Source organism: Fistularia commersonii, chromosome 31, assembly GCF_037954325.1.
Source record: "Fistularia commersonii isolate RoL2024-O1a breed Wild chromosome 31, RoL_Fcom_v1.0, whole genome shotgun sequence".
Taxonomy (NCBI): Eukaryota; Metazoa; Chordata; class Actinopteri; order Syngnathiformes; family Fistulariidae; genus Fistularia; species Fistularia commersonii.
The window spans coordinates 10,329,478-10,355,617 of NC_141314.1; the positions used below are offsets into that span (position 1 = coordinate 10,329,478).

General features: G+C 49.1%; 2 protein-coding genes across 3 annotated transcripts in view; one reads left to right on the plus strand and one right to left on the minus strand.

Annotated features, from left to right (window-relative positions):
* afap1l1a (actin filament associated protein 1-like 1a) overlaps positions 1–11,543 on the plus strand; it is a 29,032-nt gene extending 17,489 nt beyond the window's left edge. For both annotated transcript variants that reach the window (XM_086178877.1, XM_086178876.1), the window contains exons 2-19: positions 695–820; positions 896–979; positions 1,069–1,148; positions 3,014–3,149; positions 3,278–3,373; positions 3,454–3,668; positions 3,758–3,937; positions 4,291–4,374; positions 5,098–5,176; positions 5,422–5,541; positions 5,631–5,842; positions 7,068–7,213; positions 7,337–7,400; positions 7,854–7,968; positions 8,496–8,663; positions 10,301–10,476; positions 10,650–10,775; positions 10,856–11,543. In XM_086178877.1, coding sequence (XP_086035003.1) covers positions 695–820; positions 896–979; positions 1,069–1,148; positions 3,014–3,149; positions 3,278–3,373; positions 3,454–3,668; positions 3,758–3,937; positions 4,291–4,374; positions 5,098–5,176; positions 5,422–5,541; positions 5,631–5,842; positions 7,068–7,213; positions 7,337–7,400; positions 7,854–7,968; positions 8,496–8,663; positions 10,301–10,476; positions 10,650–10,775; positions 10,856–10,882 — 2,234 coding nt within the window. In that variant the 3' untranslated portion in view covers positions 10,883–11,543. The remainder of the gene's footprint in view (positions 1–694; positions 821–895; positions 980–1,068; positions 1,149–3,013; positions 3,150–3,277; positions 3,374–3,453; positions 3,669–3,757; positions 3,938–4,290; positions 4,375–5,097; positions 5,177–5,421; positions 5,542–5,630; positions 5,843–7,067; positions 7,214–7,336; positions 7,401–7,853; positions 7,969–8,495; positions 8,664–10,300; positions 10,477–10,649; positions 10,776–10,855) is intronic.
* Positions 11,544–13,478: 1,935 nt separating this feature from the next.
* On the minus strand, positions 13,479–21,175 carry gabrp (gamma-aminobutyric acid type A receptor subunit pi). The gene is made up of 10 exons (XM_086178745.1): positions 21,040–21,175; positions 19,039–19,138; positions 18,825–18,937; positions 18,546–18,613; positions 18,246–18,463; positions 16,038–16,120; positions 15,737–15,874; positions 15,508–15,660; positions 14,797–14,990; positions 13,479–13,908 (listed from the first exon to the last, which is right to left on the minus strand). Exons 2-10 carry the CDS (start codon positions 19,089–19,091, stop codon positions 13,591–13,593), a joined length of 1,338 nt encoding a protein of 445 aa, XP_086034871.1. The 5' UTR covers positions 19,092–19,138; positions 21,040–21,175; the 3' UTR covers positions 13,479–13,590.
* Positions 21,176–26,140: the final 4,965 nt, after the last annotated feature.

The window sequence follows — 26,140 nt, forward strand, 5'->3', positions numbered from 1 at the left end:
CGGCCGACGGGGTTGTGATGACACAATAGCAGGAAGCCGCGGCGGCGGAGAGGAAAAACAAAAGTGAGGGCATCGACCGGCGACCTCGGAGCGCCCTGCTTCGGCCCAAAGGAAGACCCACCTCGGTGAGGTATGCTTCTGAAGAAGATCAGATGAAGACGCGTCTTCCGGCCTTACCAGACTTTCCACTTGTCAGCGGTGAACGGCTGCAGATGCAAATCTGGAGTCGTAAATCTCAAAGCGCCCCTGAGGATGAACGCCGCTCCAGGAGTCACGCGCTGGCGTTCGTTTCAAACGCCACAAGTTAGAAGGTGGAGACGACGGGCTGGACGGAGGAGGGAGGAGGACGAGTTGGGCGGATTTGAGGCGGCACCGACTCCGGTCTGGAATCAGATCAGATAGGGAAGGAATTTTAAAAAAAACCTTGTCCGGGATCAGGCGGCGACCGGGCCTGGTAAATCAGATTATCCTGTTTATGTGTGTGTGTGTGTGTGTGTGTGTGTGTGTGTGTGAGTGAAATCTCCAATCTGCAAAATAAAGACGCGATCCCCGCCGGCCGTTATTCCTCACCCTAATCTCCAATTTCCCGACGGCGTTCCCGGCATTTGAACGTGGCGGCTGCTTCTCCTCCTCTTGTTTGGAGCTCCCGGCTGGAACTCTGACCACCTTCTCCTCCGTGTCCCGGCCCCTGCAGCCATGGAGGTGCTGGTGAGCGAGCTGAGTGCGCTCCTGAAGATGCTGGACCAGGAGGACCTGAGCGCCTCCACCCGGGAGAAGAAGATCTCCGTGAGGAACCTCCTGCAGCAGATGATGCCGTCAGGTGGGAAGCGCCGCCGCCGTCGGACGCCGGAAAAAGGTCTCTGCGGGGAAAAACTCACGACGCGAGTTCTTCCAGTTTCAGGGACCGACTTCATCTACATGAACTCCTCGGTGTACAGGAACGGAACCAGCTTCGTGGAGTCCCTCTTCGAAACATTCGGTAAAACACACACACGTTCACTCACTCGCACACACACACACACACACACACACACCGTTCGTTGACGGCGTGCGACTGGATTTTTTCAGACTGCGAGCTCGGAGACCTGAAGGACGTCACGGAGGACCTGAAGCCGGACAAGGACCTGCAGATCGAGCCCGGCAAACAGGCGAGTTTGCTTTCCGTCCCGCGGGACGTGACGGATGGAGATGTTTGACGTGGAGAAACCTCTAAATCTCCAGTCTGAGTGGCTGGAGGCGTCTCCAAGCGAAGACTGGAGGGGAAAAACAAGACCGGGGTTTCTCTCAGATGCTGACGGAGATGTTAGATCAGGCAGGATTGAGTTCTTCCACCCGCCTAAAGACTTGATAAAGCTTGCGGCGTGCTAGCACAGCATGCTAGCACGGCGTTTAGCCACCGCTTCCACAAGGTCACCGGTTCGATTCCACGTTCTCCAGGTTCCTCCCACAAGTCCAAAACCACACGGGAGGTTCACTGGAGAGCCAGACGCGTGAACGGTTGAATGTCTTCATGCGACGACAGCTTTTCTAGGACACTATGAACACATCTATATGATGCACGAATGGAAGGGGCAGTGGTTGCATGTCTGTTTTTGACGTGTGGATGAGAGGGTTGGTTTGTTTGTTTAAAAGTTTATTAGGACAGTGTACAATTACATGAAGCACAGAGGCAGAGATGTTTGTACCTGATTGTAGCTCATAGCTAATTTCCATCTTTAGTCCTGGACAATACAAATATAAAACTGTACAAAATAGACAATATACATAAAATATACAGATAGGCAATAAAATAACTATACAATATATAAACAGGCAACAGGGTGAATAGTTGCATGAGTTCCTATGACACGTGCACGAGAGGCTGAATGGTTGCACGTCTGTAAATTATGTGTCAAGGACAGAGTGAATGATTGAATGTCTGTTTTTAACACATGGATGAGAGGGTGAATGATTGCTGTGTGTGTATGATAAGTGTGTGATGTTTTATGACCAGCCAATGAGAGGGTGGATGGTCACATGTTGGTATGTATGTATGTATGTATGTATGTATGTATGTATGTATGTATGTATGTATGTATGTATGTATGTATGTATGTATGCATGCATGCATGTATGTATGTATGTATGTCCATTTGTCCGTATATATGTATGTCCATATGTCCGTATATATGTATGTATGTATGTCCGTATGTATGTATGTATGTCCTTATGTATGTATGTATGTATGTATGTCCGTATATCTGTCCGTATGTATGTATGTATGTATGTATGTATGTATGCATATATGTAAGTATGTATGTATGTATGTATGTCCGTATATCTGTCCGTATGTATGTCCGTATATATGTATGTATGTATGTCAGTATGTCCGTATGTATGTATGTATGTATGTATGTATGTATGTGTGTATGTCCTTATGTATGGATGTATGCATGTATGTTTGTATGTATGTATGTATGTCTGTATGTCCGTATGTCCGTATATATGTATGTATGTATGTCCGTATGTATGTATGTATGTATGTATGTATGTCCTTATGTATGTATGTATGTATGAATGTATGTCCGTATATCTGTCCGTATGTATGTATGTATGCATGTTTGTAAGTATGTATGTATGTATGTCCGTATATCTGTCCGTATATCTGTCCGTATATATGTATGTATGTCAGTATGTCCGTATGTATGTATGTATGTGTGTATGTCCTTATGTATGGATGTATGCATGTATGTTTGTATGTATGTATGTATGTCTGTATGTCCTTATGTATGTATGTCCTTATGTATGGATGTATGTTTGTATGTCCGTATGTATGTATGTATGTATGTATCTCCATATGTATGTATGTATGTATGTATTTATGTCCATTTGTATGTATGTATGTTTGTATGTATGTATATGACAGCTGGGATGAGTGAATGTATGAAGGTCTCCAAGCCCACCTCTCTGACGAGGTCCCTCTGGTTGTTGAAGACCACAGGTGGATCAACATGTCCTGTGTCCCCTCTAACAGAACGGCGTGAACCCCAACGCCCCGCGGTCCGCCGACTCACCGCCCCCTTTGCCCACCACTCCCCCCCCCGAGGAGTACTACGAGGAAGCCGTACCCCTCAGTCCGGGCAAGATGCCCGAGTACATCATCGCAAGGGGTGAGTTTCTACGCAGCGCTTGTTTGTTTTGTTTTTTTTTCCTCTCTTAAAACCGCTGTCAATCAAACACCGATGGAATGTGAAGATAAGTGTGTGTGTGTTTGGGGGGGGGGGGGGTCTCTGTTCAGTCAGGACCAGCCCGCCCATCTCCGTGGAGGAGGGCTACGAAGACACCGACAACAACTACCCGGCCACCTGCATCGGCCTGCACCGCAAGAACTCCTGTGCGTAGACGACGGCTAAACGCCGCTAGCGCGATCCGACGCTTCGGCGCTTCAACCCTCACCTCCGCCTCCGCCTGCAGACAACGACTCCGATGCCCTGAGCAGCTCCTACGAGTCCTACGAGGACGAGGAGGAGGAGAGGAGCCCCGGCGTCCGCCTGACCCACCAGTGGCCTTCGGACGAGAGCTCCATGCCGCCGGCGAGGGACTGCCGCATCTGCGCCTTCCTGCTGCGCAAGAAGCGCTTCGGCCAGTGGGCCAAGCAGCTGACCGTCATACGGGAGAACAGGCTCCAGGTTCGGGGGGGGGTTTGCGCCGGCGTCCTCGTGGGGGGGATACCGCCTTACCTCTCCTGACTTCCCGCTGTGGTATCTCCTCGCCGCAGTGCTACAAGAGCTCCAAGGACACGGCGCCGTACGTGGATCTGCTGCTGCCCCAGTGCGGCGTGGTCTACGCCCCCAAGGACAGCAAGAGGAAGCACCACGAGCTGCGCTTCGCCCTGCCCAACGGCGACGCTCTGGTGCTGGCGGTGCAGAGCAAGGAGCAGGCGCACAGATGGTTGCGGGTGAGCGGCGTTTTCGTGTGATGTAAGCGTTCGCGGATCCCCCTTCCCCGTCCCCCTCGCTCCGCCGCGGCCATCAATCACAACCGTAATCACAAGGGGGGAGTTCGACGGAGGCTTTTATACTTTTGCTTTCAAACAACGAAGAGATGTAAATCAGAAAGCGCTTCATAGATCTAATCGCTCGTGTCGGGATCTGAAGACGCTTTTCGGCGAACGCCAGCGCTCGGCACGGAGCCCGCAGGCGGGGGATCTCCCTCCTCGGGGACTCTGGCACGCAACCTCTGCCGTTTCCTTCAAACGTGTTTTCTTTTTTCGCTCTCCGAGGCTGACGCCCGTCGCATTTCCCTCCGCAGGTCGTCCGAGAGGTGAGCGGCCAAAGCGCCGGGCCCGAGGAGCAAGCATCGCCCGTCGTCCCCAGGAAACACGAGCTGGACAAGGTGAGGGAACCGCGATGTCGGGTGTTTTACCGCCGAAAACACGCCGCACCTGGTTGTTAGACGTTAACAATGAAATTACAGGGGCGGGAGAAGGCGGAAGAAGGTAAACCTGCTGGAGGTCATAAATCACAGAAGCGTAGGGAGACTTTTATGGGGGATGAGATGAAGAGCGCATCCTCCAGCAGCCCAAAAGTAGGCCAGACCCCGGATGCTCCGGCCATCTCCTCCCTGAGGGGAACCCTGAGGTGTTCCAAAGCCTGCAGAGATACACAAGACCTCCTCTGGACCTCCTCCTCTCGGTGGGACCTCTTGTCGTGGCAACTGGACTTGAATTTCCTCACTTGAAGTCGTTTCACCCGACATCCCGGAGGTTCTTCGGTTCAAGCCAGGTCTCCTGCAGAGACACCCCCCCCTGCAACACCTCGCCAGGGATTGACCAGATGGAGCCACCTCACCTGGCTCCTCTCCTGGACGACCAGGCTTCTCTCTTTAGCTCCGAAGAAGGAACCCAGAGGGTCCGTGACCTCCTTTATTTGGGTCACCGCCCCTCAGAGCTGCAGGTTCTGCAGCTGTTTATCCATGTGTGAGTTAGCATGGAGCTCACCAGATCTGTTGACAGACGACAGCACACTGTAATTTCACTGTGTGATTTCACACTGTGTGTGTGTGTGTGTGTGTGTGTGTGTGTGTGTGTGTGTCCGCCCCCCCCCCGCCCTCCTTCAGAGATTGTCTAATGAGAGAAACACGTCAGATTCAGACGGCGTCGGCGTGTCGGTGGCGGAGACCTGCTGCAAGGAGAACGGTGAGAAACGGCTATTTTCCTCCGTGGGTTTCCGATACAAGATGTGAGGAAACTCGTAAATCAGCAGATCCGTAGGAGAGGTGGGGGCCGATCATCCCCTCGTGATGATTGCAGATGTCTCTGGCTTGGAATCGCTGCCGTGACGGATGAGTCATTTGCAACTCCTTGAATTCCAGAAGATCGCGCTTCTGTTTTTTTTTTTTTTTGTTTTGTTTTTTTTTGTCCAACTGCTTTTCCGTTTGCAGGGAAGGTGAAACGCGGGGCTTTCGCCGCCGGCAGGAAGATCACGCGCATCATCAGCTTCTCCAAGAAGAAGTCCCCTCGGCCCGGGGACCCGCGGGCGTCCGACGGCGACCCTCGGCAAGGTCGGAATCGGACCGCCGACTCCAGAGCGTCTCGTCTGTCGCGACGGGTTCTCGCAAGGCGTGATCTCCGCCTCTTCCCCCCCCTGCAGGCTACCTGTCGGTGCTGGTGAACCAGGTGTGGCAGGAGCAGTGGTGCTGCGTCTTCAGGGGCCTCCTGCACTTCTACCCCGACAGAGGGGACCCCCGGACCTCGCTGCCCTCCCTGCCCCTGCACGGCTGCGAGGTGCTGCCCGGGTTGGGCCCCAAGCACCCCTTCGCTTTTCGGATCCTGCGGGCCAGCAGCACGGTGGCCGCCCTGGAGGTGAGACGCTCCGAACCACCGCTTCCACGCAGAAAAGAAAACAACCAGAGCCGAACCCTGAAATGGAACCCTAGAACGCGAACGTCGGGAGATTTTCACCCACACAATTCTTGTCATGTGATTTCACGGGTCCTTTGGTAGCTTCGGGCTGCTCGCTCATGTTATTAATTGTATTTTTGTTTCCCTCCTCCCATCGGCCCGGCTATAAATTGATGAAAACTGTATTTTATCCAGGATATAATATTCCCAACGTTAGTGATGGTGTTAATTATTTTAACGTTAGTGTTCCAGGGTTAAAATAAATTAATAAATTAATGTATTAATTAATAATAAATTAATTAATTAAATAATTAAGTGATAAATAAATATTAATTGATTAATAATAAATTAATAATACTAATTAATTGTTATTAATTAATAATAAGTTTAATTTAATTTAATTAATTTATTAATTTATTAATTCATTAATAATTAATAAATTAGGGTTAAAATAAATTAACGCGGCAGAACAGAACCTTCTATCAATATGCAATAAAACATATTGAACTCCAAAAAAGAAGGTTCATGAAAAATACTCTATTTGAGTCCTTTTTGTACTTATGAAAAAAAAAAAAGACCAATATGTTTTATTGCATGCAGAAATGTAATTTTCTCTGCAGTCGCAACACATTTCGTTCATATTGTCATTTTGTATAGAAACGTGTTTCCCTTCAAAAAAACTCCAAAAAAGAAGGTTTATGAAAAATACTCTATTTGAGTCCTTTTTGTATTTATGAAAAAAAAAAAGAGACGAACATTAATGATCCGCCGGCAGCAAACCTAAAATGCCGTCCTTTCACCGCCGCGTGCAGACGTTTATTAAGAGCGATTAAAAAATTGAACACGTTTAATTAGATGTTACAAGATTGCTTTAATCTTCAAATGTAAAATTACATTTTAAAAAATGAACGAACTAAAATAAAATACATTTTAATTAAATACTTGAGTGTTTTATTTAATAAAATACTCAAAGTGCCACGGGTTGCAGACCCCTGGTTTAAGGCTATAAATACCCTTTTTTTATTTTCAGCTCCATTTGCTGTTTTAAACGTCTCTAAACTGCTTTTCTGAGCAGCGGGCGAGGAAGGGGAGGGGATGATTGTCATAAAATCAAACATCCAGAAAACAAAAACGGAAAAAACATGGGTGTGAAGGAGGTGTGTGTGTGTGTGTCGTGCGCCTCCAGGCGGGGAGCTCCGTGGAGCTGGGGAAGTGGCTGGGCGTCCTCCTGGCCGAGACCGGTTCCGCCACCGACCCGGAGTCCCTGCATTACGACTACGTGGACGTGGAAACCATCGCCAACATCCGGGACGCGGCAAGACATTCCTTCCTGTAAGCGTGTGTGCGTGCATCTGTGTGTGTGTGTGTGTGTGTGTGTGTGTGTGTGTGTTGAAGGTCAGTGGGAGGCCGCTGCCCAGAGTAGCAGCCATGATTTGTCCTCCATCTGATCTGTAGGTGGGCTACATCCTCCAGCACAGACTCCAGGACATACGACGAAGTCCCCAATGAAGACGTGCAGGTGACACACACACACACACACACACACACTCACACACACACATGCACTTCTCTCGGTCGGTCGAGTCTTGCGTGTCCTCCCTTTTCGTTGCGATAAAAACTTTTGCAGCTGCCATGAAACCGCGGTTTTGTTCGCTGGCTATCAGCAGCAGGCTTTCCAAGGCCAGAGGGAAATAAATAGGTGTGTGTGCGTGTGTGTGTGCGCGTGTGTGTGTGTGTGTGCGCGTGTGTGTGTGTTTAGAGGGGAGGAGGGCCTCCACACTGGTGACGGGGAGATGAGAGGTCATGACATTTTTACAGCCTGTATACACTCTCCTAACCCTCTCTGACATACACTTAAACACACACCTCTCATCACAAACACACACACACACACACACAGCGTCTCACGCCTCCCTGTGCTCATCCATCTTTTTACCTCCTCCCACATCCGTCCGCCCCCTCCTGCCCCCAGCCGGGGGGGAACCACAGGCCGCCGTCTGGGAACCCGGCGAAGCGGCGCTCCAGTTTCTCCAGCAGCGACTCGGACAAAGCCAAGCCGCCGGCGTCCCTCAAGAGGACGGGATCCAGTAAGTCTCCGGGTTTTTATCCGTCCAGGTTTCGTCCACCTTTTCTAAGCTCCCCGTCGGTGCTCGGATCTCCCGAATCCACTGATAGGAACATTCATTCATTCATTCATCAGCTGTCATTGGACGAGAGGCAGCGTCGACCTTTGACCTTCACCTTCTCATTTAGCTTTCACTGGTTCATCCAGAGTTCTGGCTTTTAAAAAGGGTTGTTTTTTTCTTTAAAATCTCTGAATCCTCCTCAGTTTCCTCCCGCCGTCACACCCTTTCCGTTCCGCCGTGTCAGTTTCACTTCCGTCACACGGTCAAAGAAGACGGCGATCTCCGGCGCTCCCCACGCCGGGCTTCAAACACCAAATGTTGGATTTATGGCGGGCGCCATTAGATGTGCTGTTTATCTCCCCCCGCGTCCTTCAACCACACATTCTCATATGTCTCGTTTACATTTCGTCGGGTCTCCGAGGCGCGTTTCCTTCCCACGACCCCTGACCCCGTCCACGTTAACCCTTCCTCCTCCGCGCTCCGCCCAGACGCTAACCAGTACGGCCGCTACGGGAAAACCCGCGCCGAGGAGGACGCCAAGCGCTACCTGAAGGAGAAGGAGGAGCTGGAGAGGGAGAGGGACGGGATCCGCAAGGCGCTGGTGACCCTCAGGAAGGAGAGGAAGGAGCTGAAGGAGGACATGAAGACGGCCTGCGGTGAGAAGAGTCCACAGTTACACTGATCTTCTGCACAGAAGATGCCAGGTCATAACAAACACATGCATTCATTACTTACAACCACAGGGACACCGAGACACACAATTCTCACCTTCGTTTATGTTACATAGAGACGCACAATTCGACATTTCATTCCCAAGTCACAGATATTTACAACAAATCGCCCTCTCATTCACACGTGGCAAAGAACGCGCAAAAATTCACCCTGTCATTACATTACATTACATTTGGCAGACGCTTTTATCCAAAGCGACTTACAATAGAGGACATAAGCACTGCATATAACACTTGCAAATACAAGATAAGATAAGAACAACTTTATTAATCCCGAAGGAAATTGTTGTGCCAGAGTTACAGAAAATATAACCGTAATAAATAATAAAAAGAAAAGGCAGAATTAGAAATAAAATAAACTATAAACTATAAAGTGTCTCAGTGAAACTATAAAGTGTCTTAGTAAACAAGTGATAAAACTATTAGTGTCTTAGTAACAAGTGAGGTAAGGAGAGCACAATAGTATGATAAAGGAAAAATTATCGTGTAGCTGTTATGAAATGAAATATTGCACAGATGCACAGGAAATATACAGAACAGTAAGCTGGGGTTAGTTTTTTTTTTTTTTTTTAGGACAAAGACGTACACATACGTACACACACACACACACACTCACACACTGCATAGCCTAACTTGGTGCCTAACCTGATCTGGGGCAGCTCAAGCACCAGCGCAGTAATCACGTCTGTCAATCACGTCAAATTAAAACACACCGTTCACCCTCTGGTTGGTGTCACCTAGAGATTCAATAATTCACCCTCTCGTTCACACGTCACACAGAAACGCACACTTGGTCCCGTCACACAACAATTCACCCTTTCATCCAGGAATCACATATAATTCACCCTTTTATTCACACATCACATGGAACGCACAATAATTCACCCTGTCATTGAGATCTCATAGAATCACAACCTTACATACACATGACAGACACACACAATCCACCCTCTCACCCACCCGTCATAGAAATATACAATAAACGCTCTTTTTCAGGTCACATAGAGACGCACAATGCGACGTCTCACTCACGCGTCACAGAAATGTACAACAAATCGCCCTCTCATTCGCACGTGGCAAAGAACACACAATAATTCACCCTCTCGTTCACACGTCACACAGAAACGCACACTTCGTCCTGTCACACATCAGAGACACACAACAAGTCACCCTTTCATCCGGGAATCACATATAATTCACCTTCTCATTCACACATCACATGGAACGCACAATAATTCACCCTCTCATTGAGATGTCATAGAACCTTACATTCGCATGACAGACACACACAATCCACCCTCTCACCCACCCGTCACAGAAATATAAAATAAACGCACGCACAATTCATCCTTTCATTCATGTCACAGAAACATAAAAATCACCCTCTCATTCACGTGGCGGAAATACACAATTCACGGCTCCAGCTAGCATAGCCCCAAATCCACATCACCAATATTAGCATGGATCCTATGTTTTCATCTCCACCTCAACTTGTGATTGCGAACTTCTTCATGAGGGTGGATTGTATTCTACGTGTGTGTGTGTGTGTGTGTGTGGAGCAGACCGGATGAAGCCCCCCCTGAACAAACGGCTGCAGCAGCTGGAGGAGGCGTGTCGGAGCAGGGAGGCCGAAAGGGTGGAACTGGAGCTCCGACTCACCCGGGTCCAGGAAAACCTGAAGAAGAGCCTGGCGGGCGGAACTTTGGGCGCTCCGGTGGACGCCACGCCTCCGAGCAAGGTACTTAAGGTGCTTCTGGACCTTCAACAAGCCCTCCGCGCTGCTTGTGCCTTTCAAATCAAACACCCGTTTGAGATTTTGGTGCAAACTATCAAGCCCGGAGACAAAATCTTGCTTCGATTCCGCCCGTGTCCTCCACGGTTTCCTAAAAGTCGTCTCTTTTTCGCGCTCAGGGACCCAGGAAGAAGAGCCAGAACATCTACAGCGAGTCTCTGCCGGTGAACTGCGCCTCGGAAATGCGCCGCAGGCCTCCGTCCGTCTACGCCGCCTCTTCGGGGACGGTCATGCAGAAGGCGAAGGTGCGACCCGTCGGACGCCGAGCCCGTCGCAAGCGATGCGTCCGAAGCTCACGTTTCGTCTCGTTCTTTTCCTCCTGCAGGAATGGGAGTCAAAGAAAGGAAGCTAAAGGACGCGGCGTTGACGGGAGCGGCGTCGGAACGCAACGGGGGGGGGGGACGTCGAAACGTCAAATACGTGTTGTAGTGCCGCCGTTTGGCCACTAGGTGGAGGTACATTCTTATTGTTTTTCCTTGAACCGGTTCCTCGGCCGGTTCTTCTGACTCTCGAACGTGGCAAAGGAGAGATAAATGCAGGTGTGCGGAAGGACAGAATGCGGGAATGAGCTGCTACCACAGCCGTGTTGGCCGTGGTGGATTAATGTTGAAGACCATGAGGGTTTATATTGGAAGAGAAGAAGAAGAGGAGGAGTGTGGAAGCTGAAGCCACGATGTGCCTTTTTATATTTGTTGTTTCTCTGCTTTCACTCCGTGAGCCTGGGACTGCTTGTGTTCATTTGAGATTCTCATCAAGTGCAGCAACACACACCCCACACACACACACACACACACACACACACTTACCGCAAAAAACACGTCCCGATCCAGCGGGTCGGACGATGAAAAATGACTCCCGTCTTCTCGCGGCGGTCCGAATCACAAAGGGACGCCCGCTCTTTCCACTCCAACATCTGCAGGACCTGCGTTTGACGTTTGCACTTTAAAACTCCGCTTTAGTGACGCAGGAATCTGCAGACCCTCCAAAGATCTGTCTTTTGAAACCCTCAACCTTGATAACAGTTGGAAATGTTGCATAATTACTTCCTGATCTTCTCAGCGGATCTCCTTGCAGGAGGTTGCAGGATTTAAAAGGTTCCTATTGTTTTGCGGCAGGAGGAAAAGCGAAAGAGCTCCCTCGGCCTGCAGGAGGTGTTTTCTAAACCTTGTAATAAACCAAACGTCTCTGGTCTGTGTGTCGTCTGCGCCGTCATTGGCGAACCGTGCACGTTGGCTACATCTCAGAGGTCCTCCGATCTCCTCTCACGTGGACCTGGATCCTGGACCCGGCGAAGAACTCGCTGGCTGGGATGTGATTGTGATTTAAGGCTATAGCCGTTAGCGCTTTACCCTTCCAGCCAGAAGGTCCCCGGTTGGATTCCCGCCGGCGGAGCTTCCGGTGCGGAGCCTCCATGTTCTCCTGCGTGAGGTTCCTCAGGGTTCTCCTGGTTCCTCCCACAGTCCAAACGCATGCTGGAGGTCAGTTGAATTTAATCTTGATGAGATGTGTGAATGACAGGGTGAACGGCTGTAAGTTGATACAACGTCTGAATGAATTCTTGTACGTCTATGTGACGTGTGAACGAATGAGTGATATTATATTTTTCTACATACCGTATTTTCACGACTATAAGGCGCACATAAAAGTTTTAGATTCTCTTCAAAATGTGCAGCGCGCCCTGTGTGTGTTGTTGTAAGGTGGACGTAGTAGAGGACACCATGAGAACGTTAAAGGGGGAAGTGTGGGCGTTTATTGTATATAAAACCCGCGCCTTATAATCAGGCGCGCCTTATATGTGTGTTAAATACAATAATGGCACACATAACTGAGACTGCACCTTTTAGCACGCTGCGCCTTATGGTTGTGAAAATACGGTATTATGAATGAGAGGGTGAGTGGTCGCATGTCCAGACGACATGATTGGACATCTCTATGATGCGTGAATGAAGGAGTGAATGTTTTTATTTTTCAATATATTGTGGACAAAAGGGTGAATGGTTGTAAGTCTATATTACATGTAAACAAGAGGGTGAATGTAGTAAGTTTATACAACTTCTGAATAATTTCTTTTATGTCTATATGATGTGAATTTTCTATATATCCTGAATGAGAGAGTGCTGGTTATATAATGTGTGAATGATGGAGTGAATGGTTATATTTTTCTTTACAGCATGAATGAGAGGGTGAATGTTTATATTTTTATATGTAATGTGAATCAAAGGGTGAACCCTCAAACACGCCTTGTGATTGAGGGTGAATTCTTGCACATTATATGTTGTGTGAATGAGTGAGTGATTGGTTATTTTTCAATATAACGTGAGTAAGAGGGTGAATAGTATGTATGTAAATAATGTGTGAATTGTATTTTTCTACATAACGTGAATGGTCGAACACGTTCCTTGTGCATCTCTGTGTTGTGAATGAGAAGCTGAATGTTTGTGTGTTTACGTGACTTATTGATCGAGTGAGTGAATCCTTGTATATGACGTGGGAATGAACGAGTGAATGTTGGTCGCTCTCAACCCGGCGCTCCTCCAGGATGAACCGACGATTAAATGTGCGGCGTGGCGGCGAAGCCGTGCACCGCCCGAAGAACTGAGGAAAAATAGGGACCGACTCGCGTTTTCTTCAAATCATAACTTATTCATAACGTGTCCAGACGCCCCGATGAGAGCGACGAACGTCTCATCTTCGAATCCCGTCATATGAAAAGAAAAATACGAGAAAAAAAAAACAGGAAGCAGCGGACGATTTATTATTTTTAATCCCGCATGCTGCAGAAGTATCCACAGACCCCCCTCCCACCCCGTTCCCACTCCAAGCACAGACAAGATAAAACACACGGACACTCGATGAAGGCAGTTGAATGCAGCGCGGGCTGCCGCTTACATTTCCCCTCTGCGTTTGCGCAGGCTTCCCCTGCAATCGCCCGCTGATACATTTCTAGACATTGACCGAAACCCTCCTGCCGGAGCGGAGCTGTTTTTTTTTTTTTCTCTTCGCCCGTCTCCCTTTTCAAGGCGCGGTACAAAAACAAAGGCTTTCGGTTTCCGCCGGTGTTCAGAGGAAGAGGTAATAAAGCCAGTAGAGGATATTGACGAAGAGGAACGCCGTGGGGAAAGCCGTGCGCGCGTGGCGATCGATGTTGTGCGGGTTTTCCACGATGAAAATGGACACCGCCCTGCGCGACGCGTCCTTCAGGCTGCAGCCTCGTCCGGCGGTCTTCTCCTTCGGCCCGCCGTTGTTCTTGGCGTCCACGTCGACCGCCAGCTCGCCGGGCTCCTCGGCCGCCGGGACCGCCTCGGAGGACGGCTTGGCCTGGGGGCAGGCCACGATCGGGATGGACCCGTTGGCCTCGTTGAACTCCCTCAGGAGGTCCTGGAAAACACATCGCACTGGTGAAGAATGGGTGAAGCTACCGTGAAGGCGCAGCTTTGCAGAAACCCAGTCGGATCACCGCTAAGATGCCTCCTGGAGACACCTCGAGTTGAGGTGAGGTGTTCCAGGGACATCCCACCAGGAGGAGGAGGAGGACACTCTTGGAGGACTCTGTCTCCCAACTGGCCTGGGAAGCCCTTGCGAGTCCCTCCAGAAGAGCTGGACCCAGAGGTCTGAACATGATGTTAACTCTGTCAAAGAATCAAACATCTAACTCAGTGGTTCTTAACCTTGTCGGAGGTACTGAACCCCACCTGTTTTACATGCGCATTCACCGAACCCTTCTTTATTGGATCGAGGATCGTTTCGTTGATGGGTACAAAGAACAGGCAGAGTAGCCTTTTCATCTTCACCTTGAATTCAGCAAGCGCTATGTTCTTGTAGTTCCCATCTCCATGCAGCTGAAGGAAGCCCTCCCTTAGTTTTGCCGGTGCCGGACTAGAATTGCTCATCTTGTCTTTGCAAATCATGCAGTTAGGACATCGATTCCAATCGCGTTCCGTCATACATGTGAATCCGTATTGTACGTGTTCTTCCGACCGCTTTCTTTTTTTGCCCGACATAATTAGTATGACGGGATTAAAATATTAAGAAACAAATCACATGACGTACCATCACGACAGTCACAAGTTACTACAACTGAGCGCGCCAAAATCCCCGCAGCACGGATAGGCCGAGCTATGTTGCGTGATCACCTGCGGCCAGTGATGTCATCACCAATGTGTGTCTTGACCTCCGCCGAACCCCTGAGACTGACCCACCGAACCCCTGGGGTTCGATCGAACCCAGGTTAAGAACCACTGATCGAACTGCAGGCTTTGCTCTCACCCTGTGCAGGTCCTCTATGGTCTGGTGCTGCAGGGTGTAGAAGTGGGCGCAGGCGTACTCCAGTAGAGCACCAAAGATGAAGGTGAAGCAAATGCCCAGGTAGACATCGATTGCCTTGATGAAGCAGTTGGCGTTGGGCAGGGAGGTGCGAGCTCCCATCATCAGCGTGGTCATCGTGAGGACCGTCGTCACTCCTGCCGAACAAACACGTCCTCCCTTTTTACAGGATTGTTCTGTGAACCCCGCAAGCTCTAGCATTGGCGCTTAGCATCGTGGCTAATATCACGGGTGCGAGAGGAGACGCCAATGCAACACAAATTGGATTTAAAACCGCACCAGTGGAGGGCTTTCGCACGCACAAACCGGCCTGTGTCTGTAAACATTAGCTACCGCTCATGAAACAAGCTAACGATTGTCTGTCATAGCGAACCGCTATTCTTAATATCCACAAATGACCGTATTCGCCGAAGGACTACAGTGGGCTGCTGTCGGTCAGAAGGTTGGCGGTTCCTCGGCTCCTCCTGCCAACATGCAGGGGTGCCCTCGAGCGAGGCACCGGACCCGACCGGTTGCTCCCGATGGTCCCGGTTAGCGCTTAGCACGCTAACTACCGTTAGCGATTGAATTGGTGAACGTGAAGCACTTTGAAAGCAAACATTTAGGCGGAGAACGTTTGTATTTGTGCCGAAAGCGCCCGGATCCGGGTCTCACCGATGCAGGTCCGGGCGGGCACGGAGGACTGGCTGATCCAGAAGGACACCCAGGAGAGGACCACCAGCAGGATGGACGGAACGTAGGTCTCCAGTATGAAGAACAACACGTTTCTCCTCAACGCGAAGTGCAGCACCAGCTTCGGGTACTGTCCTGCGAGGACGCACACGGGGACGCGATGAAGACCACGATATCTCCGAAAGCTTGCGCGTCTTGAAGAAGAACCCACCGGTTTCATACACGGCCTCGGACACGGACGTGTAGTAGCTCTCCACGCTGTACTGAGCCAACCTCAGCGTGTCCAGACCCTTCACCGAGTCGTTCCCCCTGGTCCAGTAAAACACCACGTCCTGCAGGTTGTAGCCCCCTGCTCAAGCACAACACGCCGATTGAGGTCAGATGTTCCGGGAGAAGAACGCCAACCCGCTAGTCGGACACTCACAGCGGCGACGGTGGTGATGGTGAGATGATTGAGGTGAGGTGACACCATGGAGATGGACTGATGGATGGTGGGACTCGCAGGTACTCACAGCTCTCCAGCTGCAGCGTGCACACCTGCCGGTCCATGGGGTATTTGGTCAGGTCCATGTTGCAGGCGATCGTGGCCGTGATGCTGCGGAGGGTTCACATGGTTAGTGACATTAAAATGTTCTTCTGGAGGAGGACAACCTGCAGCATCCAGGTGTTTGCTTTCCGCCGGAATGTCACCGTCCTCCTCGACATCTTTAGAAACCGATGCTCGGGCGGAGGAGTGAGGAAGACCTCCTAGTTCAGTTGATCTGACGATGGCGGAGATGGAAAATGGGATTCAAGAAGGCTTTATCTTCTTCTGCTTCTGCTCCACAGCCAATCATCTGCCTCCATCTCACCCTCTTCTATCACACCGACCGACATCACGTCCAGATCTTCACCGTCCCTCCTCTGCTCAGGTCCAAAATCATCTTTATCTCCAGAACATCTCACATTTTCCGTCCCTCTGATGGACTCATTCCTGATTCTCTCCATCCTCCTCACAACCAAAGAGGAACCTTCAACATCTCCACCTCTGCTTCCTCCATCACCCCTGACTCTTCTCCACACTCTCCATTCTGCTGGAGTGTTGACCTTCAGTACTCAAACTCCTCCACCGTCTTCAGCCTCACCGTTCCACCAGGGTTCCTCTCCTTCACACACATGGATTCTCCAGTTCCTCTCAGTTGTAGGAGATACCACCACCTCTCTAGATGTTCCTCCACCTGCTGTCTGCTCTCACTACACGTCACAATGTCATCTGCAAACATTGTCCACGAGATCCCCGTCAACATTTGTCTTATTTTTTCTGGCTACACCGTCAAGATGAAGATGGAGAGGAGAAATGTTCCTACGAAACGTCTTACGAAATGTTCTGGTGGAGGAAGGACACCATCCTGAACCACAACACTTTTTTTTTTCCTGATATCCAGCAGAGCCTTCTAGTCATAAGGGAACGTCATCAGGACGTCCTGGTGCCGCGGCCCCGAGGGACAGCGCGAATCCTCCTGAGTGCTAAGTGAATTCTGTCGGAAAGGCCGGAGAAACACTAAATGAGGGGAGAATGTGTGGCGTCCCCTCGGGTTACATGACCCACTGATGATACATAGGATTTTAGATTTTTTTTTTTGTGCGACTGAAGGCTAATTCATGCTTGATTGCCACAGCAATCATAAAAAAACAAACTCACACCCCGAGGGGAAAAATGTACTTTCTGGTTCCTGCAGTCGAGCGACCGACGCTCGGCTGTCGGAGCGGCGGTTCGACGGCAGACGCCCGTTTCGGCGTCCATCGATCGGCGTCCGACGCCTGGGCGAGCGCGATCTGAGAGGAGGGTTTGCTCAGCTTTAGGTCACGAACCCTGAAGACGGGCTTCAGAATCAGCATCGAGGTTTTCCTTTCAAATCAGATACGCACGTTTTTGTTCAAATTCCAGTTTGAGACGGCGCTAGTTCACGTTCTAGTGCATCTTCACTCACAGGGATTTTCAAACTTTTCCCGAAATGCTCAGCTGCCGTAAAAGCCTGAGCGGCCTCCGTCTTATTCGCCTCCTCCTAAGTGGTTTCTGCACTGCTTTGTGAGTTCGGGCTGAAAAACCCCTTTGGCACTTTTGGAGCTTTTTGCAGTTGCTAGAACCGTTTCAGGAACTGGGTCACCTCCTGGTTGCATCCGTGGACCTCCGATCCTTTCTTTTTACGGTTCCATAGGAACTCAGATGTGCATGATGATCGGTGGAACTCCTAAGCCGCGGTCATCACCAGGTACGCGTGGGCCGCAAAGCGCCATTTCTAAAAACTATGGTGGCCACGAAGAGGTCCGAGGTCTTCTAGCCCGCTACGCCTCAGAAGGGGTTTCCGGGCCTCGCAGAGGAACAACATTTGGACCACAACGGGTACGGAGTTAGCTAACGGCTAATAGGGTTTGCCACACCGAATGAAAACCCTGCAAACCATCTGATAGCCCACGGTTCTTCTTCCACAAACACCATGGAAGGTTCCACCTCAACGTTATCCATGTTGTCCTCCTCATCTTCTCCTTTGAAGGCTTGTTTTTGAGTTGAGCTAACACATGCTTGTGTCACCCTACCGTGGCCCCTCACTGCTCGCAGGAATGCTAAGCTACAAGCTTCCCCCGGAGGAGGCTACTTCCAGGAACCAAATTCAAGCCAGACAGTTTTTAGAACTTTGAACCAGATCCTCGTCGACCTCTAAGAACCACCATGTACGTACCGAAGTGCGTAGAGAACGGTTCCGTTGCTGAAGATGCGTATCAGGCGGTTTTCCACCGTGACGTCATGCAGGAAGGACCTCTTGGAGTCCGGGATGAAGGTGTCGGGGATCCACAGCAGCGACACCAGCCGTCCGTCCACGCTGACGCTCTCGTTTCCCGGGAACACCAGCCTGGAGTCCCGCCAACGCTGGCGGAGGAAGATGGTCGCCGTGTAGTCCTGGAAGGAGAAGCGTTCGGCGGCTTCGTTATTCACGCCGGGGAGACGTTCCAGGAATCCAGAAGAACGGAAAGAGCCGTACCATGTTAATTTCAGATATGGCGTCGATGCTGGCAATGTCCAGGCTCATCCCGATCTCAACTGGACCTTCTAGAAAGGAGACGGAGAGGGTTAACGTGAAATTGGAAAGATGTTTTATGGGTTTCCTCGCTGTTGGTTTCTTCTTGTCTCGGCCACTGGACTCGAGTTTCTTCTCTTGAAGACATTTCACCCCGACCGTGACCCGAGTGGCCACGACAAGAAGATTTCGACCATAATTTGCCATGACATGGATGACTGAGAACCTCCACAGATATCTCACCGTTGAAGTTGGGCCTGAGGTAACGGTTGTAACCCTTCATCAGCTTCTGGATGGTTGGCTGGAGCTGGGAGTCGTTCCACTCTCCCCAGTGATCCCGCGGGAACATGCAACCCCTGGGAACATCAATGAAAGAAAGAGCAGTGTGTGTGTGTGTGTGACAGTCGGTCCACACACACACACACACACACACACACACACACAACCCCTTTCTCACCCCAATGTAAAGGTCAGGCAGATGCTCAGGAGCGAGCTCAGTCGGACGGACATGGCGGGTCGGTGGGTCGATGGGTCGGCCAGCGGAGGGGAAAAGGCGACTGCGGGACGACAAGAAGTGAAACGGCACATAAACGTCCGTCGTTATTTTCACACCGTTCGCTCCGGCAGCGTTCGCACGACAGTTGTTACCACCCGATCCGACACCTGCCGTGATAAACCGAGGGGTTGCAAATCCAGGAGCAACAAACTTGATTGTCAAACTCAAGGCCCGCGGGCCAAATGTGGCCCGCCACCTTATTTTCCGTGGCCCGCGAGAACATCTCAAAAGGTCTGATTGTCCTGAAATAAGTCAAATGCGTGCGTTGACCATAAACTACATCCGCATCCACATCGATGCTGTTTTCAACAAGTAGAATTGAGGTAACAAATGATGAATGATTATGCCGTTATGGTTACATGTGGCCCCTTGAGGGCAACTATTATGCTGCCGTGGCCTTCGGAGAAAAGGAGTTTGACACCCCTGACTTAGGAGTTCCACCAGATTGTTGGGTTTTTTGCCTGGATCTGAGTTTGCAACTAGCAGGTTGAGCGTTGGTCACCAATGTGACCGTTGCGTCACCGATGTGGCGTTTAAAGACGTCCCAGAGAGAATTATGGAAGAACACTGTACGTGTCGTGGACTCGTTCGTGAAGAAATGGAGAAGCTGTTGAGATACGGTGATGGAGAGCATCGTCTGCGAGATGTTTACGGGGATTTGGCGCGGCGGACGGCGGGAAGGTGGCTTCGGACGAGTCGTTGAAAAGCCGGTCGGGGACGGTTTGATGGTTTCGGAAAGAGGAGCGGCTTCACTCTGTCCATAAATGGAATTTAGACATAAAGTTAGCAAAGTTACATTTAGCGTAGCATTGTAGCGTTAAGGGTGGAGGCAGGGAATTAAGGATAGAGAACCAATCCAGAGATCTTCAAGGCGAATATACTTTATAAAACACCTTTAAAACATCTTTTTACTTAAGACCTTAAAACACTTGATAGCCTTAACCTTGGCAATTTATATTTTATTGTATTTCTTATTCTCCCTCCTTCCTACTATTATCTATTACTGTTATTTTTTTCCTTGAAACTCTGGCACAACAATTTCCTTTGGTATAAGTGAAGTTGTTCTCATCTCATCTCATTTATTTCTTTACAGTCTCTTTTATCATCTGTTATTGTTTTTTCACATTATTTAGAATTGAAAAAGTCATTTTTCTTTTTTTTTTTTAAAATGAAAAAAAAACAAAAAAGCGGGGTGCTGGAATGGATTAATCGCGTTTCAAACATTTCAACGGGGAAATTCAATGTAATATAAGAGCAAATCAAATTGAGTTAAAAAAAAAAAAAGAGTTACGGACTGAATTCAACCCTTAAGTCACGATTCCAGCGGACGTTGTTGGATGTCAAACCGCGGCTCCTCGCTGAAGGTCACCTTTTTCAAAATTTGAAATCCGTTGTGAAAAGGGAGAAAACGGCAGGCGTCACCGTCTTCTGACTTGCACCTGGTGGGTTTCCATCCCCCTGGAGGGTTTTGGGAGCAGCGGCAGATTTACAGCTTTCATTCCAGGAGGCCAGGAGGCCTTTGGCAACGTCGGACGTTATAAAAAGCCGTCTCTTCTTGTTCGAAAGCCTCCCTTCCTCCCCGGGATGCAAACCGAGATTCTGACCTCCTCTGCGCGCCCTGGTCTTCATCCTGCCTCCATGTGATGGAGGATGGTGTAGAAGGATGGTGCAGGGTGTACAAGGTGAGATCTCCCCTCCTTACATCTGATCTACCGTCGGTTGGCACCATTGTTTTCCTTCATCTTCAACCAACCCAGGTTCTCATCGCTCTCCTGTCTCTCTTCATTCATCTCCTTCACCACCACCAGCACCAGCAGCAGCAGCAGCAGGTGTTCTCCTTCCATGAAACCACCTTCTCATCGGCGCTGGTAAAATAATAGAAAAGTTGTCTTCCCCTCTTACCTTGTCCTCTTTGCTTCCGATCTTCCGGCGTCGTTTTCCGAGATGCCGTCGTTCGTCTCCGTCATCAAACCGCCGGTGATGTTCTCCCGGCGCCCGGCAGCTCGCCGCTGGTCGTCCGCAACGTGTGCTGGTCGCCTCTGCGAGGCTGCCGTCGTCTCCGAGCGCAGATTGCGCCGAGCCCCCTCCTCCATCTCCTCCTCCTCCTCCATCTCCTCCTCCTCCTCCTCCCTCTCTCTCTCCTCCGATACCACACACTCTCCATCCTTTATCACCCCCATCTCTCCCTCCTTCCCTTCCACGCAATTTATGGTCCTCCTCTCCGGCGACCGAATCCTCCTCATCCTCATTCCCAGGTGTTTTCTTCTTCTTTCTTCTTCACTTCTAACTCCCGAAGATCAGTGTCATGTGCTGGATTACTTTCAGCTCAACCTCCCCTTTCCGCCCCCCCCCATGTGGCTCCTCCTTGAGATGAAAGTGGGTTTGGATTGGAGCTCCTGCCTCCATCCATCCCTGGAGAACATGTTCCAACCCCCCCTCCTCCTCCTCCTCGCTCAAAGCTGTTTCTTTAATGGTGTAAGCTGTAAATGCTGCTCGGCCCTCAGATCTGAGAGGGTCTTCAGATAAACCTTCAAAACAAGGATTTTTCATGAAAGCACTGTAGTGATTCATCTCAATGTCCAGAAACGGCAGTATCGTCCTTCAATCATCCTTCAAGCGCATGAAATTCCCTTTCTCACTGCAGGAACTTTCTCAAACCTTTTCAGGAACCAGGCCATCTCTCATCGGGACCGTGGATCTTCAGCTCCAGCTTCTCCGTGGCCGAGTCTTTGGACACCTCCAGGAACTCGTGACGTTGTGGATTGGTGGAAACTCCTGACCAGGTACTTCTGAGGAAGTTTTTAAACGCCACAATGGTCCCTCGTCAGATGTTTCCTCTGGAGAAAATGGAAAGAAGGAGCTAGAAAAGGAGCGAGGAAGAGGTCCGGGATCTTCTGGCCTGCTGCACCTCAGAGGGGTTTCCAGGCCTCGCAGAAGAATATCTACATTTTGGACAGAAATAGTCCAGAGTTAGCTAACGGCTAATGTGGTTCGCCACACGGGATAAATATCTATCTGATAGTCCAAGGTTCTTATCCCACGAGCACCGCGGCAGGTTCCACCTCCGTGTTCTCCACATCTTCTTCTTTGGTAGCTTGTTGTTGAGTTGAGCTACCGGTCCTTACCGTGTTCCCTCGCTGCTCGCGGGAATGTTAAGCTACAAGGTTGACCTGGAGGAGGCTACTTCCTGGAACCAAATTCAAGCCGGACAGTTTTTAGAACTTTGAACCAGATCCTTGTGGACCTATGAGAACCGCCATGTATGTCCCGAAGTGCGTAGAGAACGGTTCCGTTGCTGAAGATGCGCGTCAGGCAGTTTTCTACCGTGGTGTCATGTAGGAAAGACTTCGTGGAGTCTGGGATGAAGGTGTCCGTCCACGCCGACGCTCTGGCTTCCCGGGAACACCAGCCTGGAGCTTGGAGTTAGCTAATGGCTAACGGCTAACGGCCAACAGCTAATGTGATTCTTCACAAGATAAAAACACTTTCACCATCTGATAACCCATGGTTGTTATCCCATGAACGCTGCGGCAGCTTCCACCTCCAGGGTGTCCCTGTCGTCCTCCACCTCCTCTTCTTCGCCGGTTTGTTCCAGTGTGGAGCTGAAGGTGCAGGTCTTCAGAGGTCCCTCCCCTGGTCCCTCACTGCCTGTGAGAATGCTAGGCTAGAACCAGGCTAATTCCTGGAAGCGAATTCAAGCTGTAAAGTCCTTCAGTCCGAAGCCGGCTGGAGACCCTGAGCATGAAATGCAGACATTTAAATCTACACAAGATGCAAGTTTCCGTTCCTTCACGTGACCTTTGGACCGCTGAAGATGATGGAACGTGTGAAGATCTGCACTTCCTGAGACGTTAGACAAACCAGGATCTTCTAGTCAATCGCTATTAATCTCTATTAGCTCTTTGTTCTCCGCAGGCTCGGCTGCGCTCTCATTGCACTTCCTGAACCCAGTGTGTGTGTGTGTGTGTGTGTGTGTGTGTGTGTGTGTGGAAACCTCAGCCTCTCACGGCCTTCTGAGAGATTCCCCCGCCTGCATAGTTTAATTGCCTGCAAAACTCCGACGCGCTGCCACTTTTGGTTCCCTGCAGCATCTGTAACAGGCGGCGCTAATCAAGGCGTCTCGCTCTGCACGTCCTGCCGTAATAATCCCCGCGGCCGCGATGCTAATAGTGAGGAATGCCGCGAAATAACCGCGAGTTAATGCAATTTGCTTTCGCCACGGTAACGGGGGAGCCGGCGGAAGGTGACGGACGTAAACACTGGGACTCACAAGGGGACGATGCGTCTCCACGGCTCCGAGTGGATCCCATCCACCTGCCGAGAGCTGGATCAGGCCTCGTGAAGGCCTGATGAACCGCATTCTGTAATAACAGTGCATTTTGTAATAAACGTCCAAAATGTAATAACTTTTTCATTTCATTTTGTAATAAAGCCGCATTTTGTGATAAACTGCCTCAACGCATTTTGTAATAAATTTTGCTGCATTGTGTAATAAGTTATTATATATTGAGAAGATTATTACAAAATGCACTTGCAACTTTTTTGTTTTCTTGGAAATGTAATAACATGGTGCATTATGTAATAACAATTCTAAAGCATAAGTTTGTTAATTGTATTTTATTTTACTTTAAAGTATTTGTAAAAGCTAGGCCTATTATTAGTATCACTGTATTAGCCTAGCAGCACTTAGCAATTACTATCAGTATACTATTCAAAGGTTGCATTAACAGAGAATATTCTATAAATTCCACGTTATTACATTTCCTAGAGAATAAAAAAGTTGCAAGTGCATTTTGTAATAATCTTCTCAAAATGTAATAACTTTTTACGGCAAAATTTATTACAAAATGCGTTGGGGCAGTTTATTACAAAATGAAATGAAAAAGTTATTACATTTTGGACGTTTATTGCAAATTGCACCGTTATTATAAAATGCAGCTCAACAAGGCCTTCTTTCACCTCCTTTTCTTGTCCATCCGAGGTTTTCTGTCGGTGTTATTTTACTCTGTTGGTCTAATTCTTCCTCCCGTGTATTTCCGCAATATTTTAAATTTGTATGCTGAAACCCATTGAGTGTTTAAGTTTCCATATCTATGCATAGGTGGAAAAAGTTTCTCGGGTCTGGTCTTGAAAAATAGTGGAGATAATGTGAAAATGTTAATATGACATGATGTCATATATTAAAAAAAAAAGGAGAGAATCGATCACACGATCATTCCCTTTAAAAATGTTGCCACAATAACATGCATGTTAATATATATCTCTCTATATACATCTGAGAACGAGCCTATATTTGCTCAAAACGTCATGTGAGAATACATTTTTTTACACTATAAGCAAAACATAGTTAAAGTTGTCTTTATTTTTGGTGCACTTTTGGTGTGATTTGGTGATTTTTTTCAAACCTCTATTTAGCAACATCAGCAAGACATTCAAAGGCAAGACAGTGACAAGCAAACTGAATTGAACAAACTAAAGTGTAAAAATATGAAGTATAATATTTTAAAAAAAGTCTCTATTTACTAATACTTACTGATACACAGGACTAGATGCTCCATCTGCAGGCTGCAGGTCGGCTCAGCTGCAGGGAAAATCAAAACATCTGGTTGAGGACATGTGCTGCTGAGACCAGATATCACACACACACACACACACACACACACACACACACACATTATGATTGTTATCATTCTTCTTCTCCTTTGGGCTTTTCCCTTCAGGGGTTTCCTATTCTCTCACACCAACTACCTTCATATCTTCTCTCACGCATCCATCAATCTCTTTTGTCTTCCTCTGGACCTCCAATTTTACCAATATATCGACTCTACCTCCTCTGTCCATGACCCAACCATCTCTGACCTTCTCTCCTGAAGATCTACCATGTGTCGTCCCTCTGATGGACTCATTCCTCATCCTCTCCATCCTGGTCGCTCCCAAAGAGAACTTCAACATCTTCATATCTGCGACCTCCAGGTCTGTCCCTTGTCTTTTGGTCATTGTCAGTGTCTGTAGATCATCTCACCACCGTCTCCTCCACTTTTCTTTTCCTTCTGGCTGATAGTCTTCCATCTCATTTCACCCCTGACACTTTTCTCCATCCACTGACGCTTGCACCCGTTTCTTTAGCAGCGAGAAGGTCCCTGGTTGGATTCCCACAGGGGGCTTTTTTTGTGGGAGTCTCCATCTTCTCCAAGTGTCTCCAATGGTTTTTCTTTTCTTTTTGGGCAGCTAATTCCTGCCCAAGCCGTCGTGGTCGTCTCGCCCTGTTTAACATCCGACCGGAGAAACCAGGTCACCGGATCCTCGCCGTGCTCCCGGAGGTCTGGACGCTCTCCACGCCCTCAACCCTGCGAGACCTCCTCCGCCCTCCAGGTCCACCAAAGAAAACTCACAGCTGCTGCAGCACAACCACCTTGCCTCCCTGTCCCTCTAAGCTCACATTGTCATGTCAACAAGCATTTCAGAATCAAAAAACCTTGCGGTAGGAGCATCAAAATGTGGATCCACCAACGCCCAGCCTTTCTCGGGCTCCACTGCAGACCTGAGATGTTCACCACAGCTCTCCTCTCTCAGGTGTGTTCATCTATTTCTTTTCCCAGTAATAAGTAGGTCATCTGAGAAGAACACACATGAATCATCCAGGTTTAGTTCCCAGGTGGTTTTAACACTTTGCTTCTCAAATAGTGGGTGCAAAGCCAGGGGGGTTGGCATGCTTTCTGGTGTAGCATTAGCTACATTAGCGCTTTTTTTTTTTTTTTTTGTATTTTTTGCACCGAGAATGCGTACAAACAGCAAAGAGCAGGAGATACGAAGTGTCGTGAACAAACCTCCCACAAGCTGGCGGACCCAATTATAATATTAATATTTAGTTTGTCAGGTCTGCAAGACCCGGTTTGATTGTAAATTGAGAAACGAAAGAACTGAAAAGATATTCAAAATTATGGTTTTGATCATCACACACACAAACACACACACACACACACAAAGTTAATTCACTAGGATT